The sequence below is a fragment of the Condylura cristata genome, unplaced genomic scaffold (assembly GCF_000260355.1).
Source record: "Condylura cristata isolate star-nosed mole 26May11 unplaced genomic scaffold, ConCri1.0 scaffold00024, whole genome shotgun sequence".
NCBI lineage: Eukaryota > Metazoa > Chordata > Mammalia > Eulipotyphla > Talpidae > Condylura > Condylura cristata.
Window position 1 is genome coordinate 5,054,159 of NW_004567125.1, and position 8,271 is coordinate 5,062,429.

Consider the following 8,271-nt stretch of genomic DNA (forward strand, 5'->3'; position numbering starts at 1 on the left):
CTTTGGACAGGTTCTGAGAGTGGGGAAGTTGAGCAGAACCTGACTTTCAAGAGGAGTGTGGTGAAGAGCCTCCAGTTGCCGAGGGCACTGGCATCGTGCTCCTTCAATGACGTTCCCAACAGGGGCCACATCTCCAAGACAGGCAGGCCTGGTTTTGCTTCATGTTTCCACCAACTGCTGCCTTTTCTCAGTTGGGGCAATTTTATTAATAGCCATAGCAACTGATATTTCTTGAGTGCTGAGAGGCTGAACGATGTACAAAACACGGCTAGCCCATTTGTGACCATAGACCACTAACCAGCACCTCAGCAGCAACCAGTCTGGGAAACGCAATCACAGTCTCCACAGTAATCTGTGGTCCAAACTTGACCAATAACTAAGGCTGCTTCCCCCATTTTTGTGCCTGCTTCTGTGTTTGGACCAGCAAAGAAAGTTAAAGATGCTCAGTGTATTGGCAAAGCCTCAATGGAGATATGAAGCCGTGCTTGCCTTTGGTGAATGTCCAATATTTTAAACTCCTGTGATAGACCAGGGTAAGATGTAGGAGATTTTTAACATGCAAACAAGATGACCGCTTCAAGCCAGAGCTGCATGTCACATGAGCTATGGTTGATGAGTGAAAAATGTATTTGGAATCGACATCCTTGGTGATGTATGCATTGCAAAACATCAATCTCCTTTTCAATTTACTGAACAAATAAATATACCAGTAAAACCCTCTTTAAAACGTTTGTAGTTTGAGTTTCTTGATTGAGAAGAATTTTTGGAGCCATGTAAGATACATTTTTTATTTTAAAGTCAGAAGCTGATTTATTTCTTGGTAGTAGGTGGAAGAAAACCCAGACATCCAAGTGAGCAAGCCACATGGCTAGTGAGGTGGCTTCACTGAGTGGATTGGGACAAACTGTGTATGTAGACAGATGGCAGTTGATGACTGAGGAAGGTCATCCATCTCCCGGGATGTAAAGGACTCTAAACAAGTCTCTTCATCTTTGTACAGCTTAAGTGGCAAGGTATACTCCTTTTAAACCTGAGAATTTCTCTGCAGGCAGATCCTATTCAATTCTGCTCCTGTATATCAGCTCAATCATACAACTATGTTGGTCTTAGTCCAAGGTTTTGTTTCTTTCATCAAGATCTGTAAGTAGCCAGAGAGATCTATCAACTTTTTGTGCTCTGGCACACTGATTTCATAAGTAGCTGGCATACAATAAATATTTTGCATACCTAACATGACTGCTAGGTCCTTAAAATTCTGGAGTCACTGACTACACTGAGAATCTGACCAGTTATGGATCTTTTCTGAGAAAAATGTCCATATCACATATACAAACTGTTTGCATGTGATAGAGGGGTGTTTGTGAACTTCTGAAGTCTACTCTAGCTATCTCTGGGGAGAGGAGATGGTTAGGGACAGGGAATAGTGTGTTTGAGCAGAATCGAGAATCCAGCTCAAGTAATATACCACCAACTGGTAAGCCCCCAAGTTTTAAAGTGATGTGGTTTTGCTAGGTATACTTTCTTGCCTATATAAAAAAGAAGATGGTGAAATTGATTTAGAGTGGGATTGCTGGGCTGGGGAGAACATGGCTATGAGTGTTTGTGAATTGTGGAATGTGTTTGAAATAAATGAGTCACCCAAACACAAGAGTAATCACAAAGCATAGAGAAGGAATTTTGGAGGTGGTAGATACTTGGCTTAGCTACTTGGGAAGGAGAAAAGTGTTGCTGGCTGGTGGCTGTGGTGGTTGGAAAATATAATTGCTTAGAACTGAGTGTGAAGAAGTAAAACGTTAGGGCAGGGCATCACAGGGTGGGCTGTTAGTGCATGATTGCAGGAGCAGAGCACCTCTGTTCAGACTGAGATCACGACAGTCCCTCACGAGTCTAGACTGTCGGATGTCAATTTTGAAGATAGACGTTCAGGATTCATGTGGGATGCATGATCACAATCACCAGTATTGGGTCAAGGAAGCTCTTAAAATCTTGCCTGGTGACTTCTCTCTTACTCTGGGCCATTTCCTCTAATTTGCATCCTGTCCCCTACTCCCAAATATGCATTTGCTTGGAGTCAGTCCACCTGGGTTGAACTGCTCACTGCTGGGACACCCTAGCCCAAAGCTTCAACCGCCCAAGTCAGTTTTGCAGCTGAACGAATGTTCAAGAAAATATTTTTTCCTGTAGCTTTCCTTAACTGTTAACTTCTAACAGTAATGTGGTTGTGATAACACTTAACTCAATGGTATATTCAGTGAGGTAAGTGGTAACCTGCCCGGTGTACCCTTAGATTTTGCAACTGCTGGAATATGCAGGCTTCTCCCCCACTCAAGCCCTCTCATGCCAGACAGGTATGGTTAAAGTTCATCCCCTTATGCTTTCGATACGGCTTTTCATTCAACCATTGCACTGACTTTCTTGTACATTATGCAAAGCCAAAAATACATAAAGATCCTATTGCATCCAGGGGATGAAATTTTAAAAATTGTTTTATTTTTTCTAATTTTTCATGCACCTTCCTATGCTAAGTCAATTCTTAAAATACAAAGCAACAAAAACAAGACAAAACCAAAAACCTAATAGTAAAAAGAAAACAATTTTTAAGGAAGTTGAAACCAGGTCATTGGGCTTTATTGACCGACCTCTATTAACTGGTAGCCTGGTTTTTTAGGCCAAAAGAACCAAATGGGTCAACAGGGGACTTCGAATTTCTGCTTTTTGAGCTGCTGGCTTTGGAAAGAAGAAGAGATCACAGAATTCCTGTAGTCAAAATAGATTTTTTACAATAAAATCATGGATAGGTATGGGCAGACACAGAAACTGTGACTTGGACGGTTAGACTTTTCACACCGAGAGCACCCACCCAGCCCACTAATGCCTGGCCTGGTTCCCAAAGTAACAGAATCCGAGTCTCCAGGCCAGATTTTCCCTCTAGCCATTCTGAGCCACGCAAAGCGGAGCTGCGAGCACACAGAAAGGGATGTCTTCCTCGCCTACCAGAATGGAACAAACGCGTCCGCTCGAGGAGTGCTGAAAACCAAAGGGTCCCTCCACAAAGCCGGCAGCAGCCAACATGACTTGACTGGCCCCCTCCCGCGTGGTCCTTACTCTCCAGGCGCCCCCACCCTTTCCGGGTGCGCGCGCACGAGCTGGCAAGCCGCGGAGCTGTGCGCCCGTCAGCCAGCGGGCGGCAGCGGCCGACGAGCTCGCGGGGAGAGGGGTGGCCTGGGGCGGCGGAGGAGGAGCTGGCGCTGCAGCCGGTCCCCTCGGGCCGCGCCCCGCCCTCCGCCGCCACCTGCGCGTCCCCTCCCGGCTCTCCATCCTCCGGGCTGTGTGGGCTCTCGGTGCCGCAGCGGCGGTGTCACTGCCTCCGCCAATTAGGGGACTTGGCATTTGGCTCCTCTGGGCACGGGACGAGCCGCGCAGCCCGTTCTGGCGAGCGCAGGGTGCGCCGGCGCGCGTCCCTCCCCGCGGCGCTCCCCGCGACGTTTTTGGAGGCGGGTAGAGAACTGCTGTGACTTTTGCGGTCCGACTCCTCCTTCCGGCCAGCCTCCCGACACACCAGCTCTGCGAGGCCAGTGCGACCGGCAGGCCCCGAAGGCTCACTGCGTGCTGTTGGGACTTGGAACGTGTCTGGCGGTCCGCAGCGCTGTGCGCGCTGGTGAGTTTGGTGCGGGGTAGGGTGTCCCCAGCCGAGGGGTAGAGAGGACGTCGCGCTCGTCTCCTGCGGCCGCCCACTAGTGCTGCCCCCACTTTGAGAATAATTGAGACTTGAGCGTGACTGCGGAGCCGCGAGGATGCGGGAACCGGGCGCGGGCTTTTCCTTTGCCCGGTGTGGCGGACTGGGTCGGTGAGCGGAACAAAGGCGTCCACCGGGGTGAGGGTCTTTGGCTGAAGACAGCCGGCCGCGTGCCGCGACGGTAGCCCGAGGACCAGGGTGGTGGTTGTGTGGCCTGAGGCGCAGCGCGCTCAGAAGCGGGCGGGTGGCGAACCCTGAGCCCGGCACCTGCGCGCGGCTCCTGCCGCGGCGCCAGGGCAGCTCCGCGCGCCAGCCGGCGGGACCTGGAGCTCCGCTGAGTCCACGGCCTCGCTCAGGTCGGCGCGAGCCACTTGCTGTTGTAGAGGAGAGATCTCCGGCCCCTTGCCAAGAAGTGGAAGCGCCTGGAAGGGGCCACGCGCTGTGGACTGAGCAGGCATCTCGGGGAGCGCTTCTGCAGATCCAGGGCTTCCCTGTGCGAGGTTCCTTTCGCCCCCTAACCGCCCGGTATTCTCAACAGCCTCCACTGCCTGAGCATCGCGCTGTGGGGCGGCCGAGAGCCTTACCCGCTGTCCGGAGTGTGAGGCTTGCACTGCCCCCGGCTGCCCCACGCCTCGCTGGAGCCCGAGAGGCGCAGGTCCGAGGCGAGGGCCAGTCGGGTGTGTTTGATGGCTTCACTGAGAAGAGTCAAAGTGCTGCTGGTGTTGAACTTGATTGCTGTGGCCGGGTTCGTGATCTTCCTGGCCAAGTGCCGGCCCATAGCGGTGCGCGGCGGAGACACCTTCCACGAGATTCGGCCGCGCGCGGAGGCAGCGAACCTCAGCGCGCACAGCGCCAGCCCCATCCAGGATGCGGTTCTGAAGCGCCTCTCGCTGCTAGAGGACATCGTCTACCGGCAACTGAATGGTAAGAACTCTCACGGAGGTGACTTGAACTGGTTTGACCCCAGGGTAAACCCTGGGAGCCTGGAAGTGGGCACTTTTGGCTCTCTTGCACTCCCTCACATCTCTGCTAGGGGGCTGGGGCTGCTGGGGGGTGAGGGGAGAGGGAGAATTCTGCTGCTTTTCTGTGCCCCAGCCTTAAGTTTCTATCATTGGCTGTAGGTCCCGCCTGCAGGACTCATTACCTTCAGGTGCTAGAGCAATGCAGAAACTAATCTCCCCAAGTGAGACTGGAGGCGCAGAGGGAGGAGATAGCTCTTACAGCTTAGTGTTCAGCAGGGTCTCACAGAAAGGCATTGGTGGGCTTAAATGCTCACAAAGGTAAGACCTTGGCGCTAATATGCTTTGATATTAAGTTGAATGAGTATGTGACCTCTCTGTGATCCAGCTGCATAGATAATAATGAGGACTCCTCCCACTTCGTGACCGTGGTGGAGGCAACTAATAAAAACACATCCATTCTCTTCTCTGGGACAACTTAAGGCCAATTATTACCGTGCAGGTGGGCTGGGAAGCCTTTTTTTTTTTTTTTTAACCCTCCTTTACAAAGCCAGGTGTCCGGATCAGTTAGTAAGGGTTGTCAGTGTCTGTCACAGCCAACATGCTCTGAGCTTTAGGACAAGGGAGACTTGTGTCCTGGCCACCTTTTATCCAGGGATAGATGAGTCACCTGCTACCTCCAAGGTCAAGGTGTGTGTTACCTGAGTACAGAGAGCATTCCGGGCTTCATAGGCTGGCTCACCAGGGCAGTTCCAAGGTTGCATTTTCTTGAACTTCTGATTTGTGTTCTCATGGTAGTTCCAGAATTATAGATTATCATAAAGATTATAATACTGACTGGTTGACTTATTGCTGTATGTCAGGCACTGACATACAAGTCAAAAGATATTACAAGTGCATTCACCTATACAAAGATATTACAAACGCATTCACCTATACCCATATCAGAAATGAGAAAACAAGGCTTAGAGGTTAAATGAATTACCTGGCCATTTGCTGGTTGGCCAACCCCATGTCTGGTTGGCCAACCCCATGTCTGGTTGACCTCAGAGCCTGTGTTCTTGAGCACGTCAGTTCACTGACTTCTAACCATAAGGAGTATTAAGGTTATGACAAAAGGAATGTGTGGCACTACAAATACAGAGCAATACTTGTATCCCATTCTACAGTGGGAAGATGAGACTCAGCAGTCTTCCCTGTAATTAGAGTGAGGAACTAGCCTGATGACAGGGAAGATGGTGACCCCAGGCTATTGTCTTCCTGCTTTCCTAGGTTCCCTTCTGAGTACTTCAGGTGGAAGGTGACTGGATCTCTGAGTACCTTCTGCAATGACACCTTAATCTTCTCTCAGTGTTATTCAACAAGTGTCCAGGCAAAGCTCTATCTGCAGTGGAAATTGTAATCCCCCACTCCTAACCCCCTGCAGAGAGCATGACCTGGCGGTGGGTATAGCCACCAGCATAGCCCACCAGAGTTCCAAGGAACCTCTTCTCTGGGATGTTGAACAACTAAGGCACAGAATGAAACAAAACACGCTTCTGTTCTGACGGCATTAGGAACATAAGGGGAGGGCTTTAGTCTACACATATAGCTGCCACAGACATGCCCACGGGACCCAGAAGAGATGGTGCAGGAGAGCCTGGGTTCCCCTACTGTCAGGCTGTACCCAGGGACATGAGTCATTTTAATATTAGTTTGTTAGGATACTAAATGTGATCTAGCCACTCTCCCAAATGCCCCAAGTAAGACCAGTAACATTCAAAATGAAATGACTAAGTGTCACGGACATGCAGGACACCTGTTGTGTTCACTGCAACCCGAGATAGTAGGTGCTGATACTTCCCCTGTGCAGCTCATCAGTGAGCTAGGGAGCAGAGAGCTGGGACTGAACCTGGGCTCCCCCCAGAATCAAGCTTAGCTACTATACTGGTGTGTCTCAGTCCCTGGTGTAAACTAAAGTCACCTGAAAGGCTTGTGCAGCCACAGGTTTCTAAGCCCCACCCCAGAATCTTTGATTCAGTAGTTCTGGGTGGGGTCCTGAGACTTTGCATCTCTGACAAGCTTATGGGCTGGATCATGGTCCACTGCCCTCTTTTGTCTAGTGCCTACAGCAAGCAGAGCGAAGCACTACTTACCTGCCCATGCCGGCTGTGGGGCGGAGGTGGGGACTTCTCAGGAGTGGACAGCTTGCTTCACATGGGCTGGAGTCTGTCTTCTTGCTCAGTGCCTCTGCCCTGTAAGCAGTTCCCTTGGGGAGGGCATTTGGAACTTGGGACTGGCTGGGTTGGAGCCTACAGAGTAGAAGGCTGAGTTTTCTTGGCTTGTGGCCTCTAAGGAGGAGCTAGCAGGACAGCTGGGTTGAGAGTTTTTCCTTGGGAAGCCAGGAGTTCAAGTTGCAACTAGCAAATGCTGTCCTACACACTGCCAAGTATAATTTGTAGTAATAAGAACCTGGATGGGATGGTTTCACTCATAGCAGGAGTATAATGAATCAGGCGAGAAAATAGTAAGAATAATGAACAGTCATATACCAGAGACATTTTGTGGGAGTGGAGTGGGGAATGGGATCAAAAACGGGGGGTGGGGGTGGGGAGGGAAGTGCATGGGACTATGGCGATAGTACATGGGTGACTCAGTGATGGGAAACCCATGGGGATTACAATTGAGATGAAAAAAACATGTACAAAATGGTGTAAAAATAAACTATTATATTAAAAAAAAAAAGAACCTGGATGAAGGAGCAGAAGTCTAGAAATGGCAGTCACCCTCTCGTCACCCATCCCAACTCCCAGGGCTCTGTCCTTTACCTGTGGGTGTTTTGGGTCCCTTCTGTTGATGTGCCAGATCTTGCAATGCTGGCTGCAGTGGAAAGGAGGCAAGGCCTCCCAGTGCCTGGGTGGTGAGACCTGCCCACCTGCCCTTCAGCCTGTCTTCATGCCTTCATCCCTCCATCCTGAGGAAGAGGAAACCGTGAGTGCAGTGCTTTTTCTTCCTCAGGAATTAACGGAAGGTTCTCTAGAGCTTGCTATGGGCTGTACAGCCACTTGGCTACAAGCGGGAGCTGACATTTTATAGGCTGCTCAGGCTTCTCAAACTTTTCCTGTGTAAACGTCTGGTCATGAAGGATTCACCTCCCCCTGGCTGTGGGCACAGCCATCACTGAGGAAACAACTTTCTTAGGGAGTCCTGAGGGAGAGGCCCACTGGACTAGGGTGTGGTGAGGGGTGAGCCAGATTTGCTTAAAACCAGCCTCTCCAAGCCAAGGTCCCGAACCCTTCCTTTTGAAGCGGTTATGTGTGGTTGTTTTAGTTTTCTTGATAGAGGCGGTGAAGGACACTAGAGAAAGTGGCGCTGGTGGTCTGGAGGAGGAAGCACATGGCGATGGTGATGACTTCCTTGCTCCTGTAAGCTCTCTCGCATCCATCTGCTCTCGCATTCTTTCGTTCAGCCCCCAAGAGTGCCAGTGGGGCCCTTTAGCCCAGCGCCCTGCCCAGGTCTCTGGGTCTCTTGCCTTTGTATTCTACAGAGTGCAGGTGGGTCCAGCTCTATTTAGAAAGGTCCCCCCACACCTCCCCC

General features: G+C 50.7%; 2 protein-coding genes across 2 annotated transcripts in view; one reads left to right on the top strand and one right to left on the bottom strand.

Moving 5' to 3' along the window:
• Window positions 1-2,786: 2,786 nt before the first annotated feature.
• Window positions 2,787-4,267, bottom strand: LOC105854010 (scavenger receptor class F member 2-like; the record flags this gene model as incomplete). The annotated part of the gene is made up of 1 exon (XM_012728889.1): window positions 2,787-4,267. A coding segment is annotated over one exon (909 nt), but the record flags the coding sequence as incomplete, so codon positions are not given.
• Window positions 3,569-8,271, top strand: part of WBSCR17 (Williams-Beuren syndrome chromosome region 17) — a 371,100-nt gene continuing 366,397 nt past the window's right edge. Inside the window, exons 1-2 of the mRNA XM_004688314.2 lie at window positions 3,569-3,658; window positions 4,275-4,660. Coding sequence (XP_004688371.1) covers window positions 4,423-4,660 — 238 coding nt within the window. The 5' untranslated portion in view covers window positions 3,569-3,658; window positions 4,275-4,422. The remainder of the gene's footprint in view (window positions 3,659-4,274; window positions 4,661-8,271) is intronic.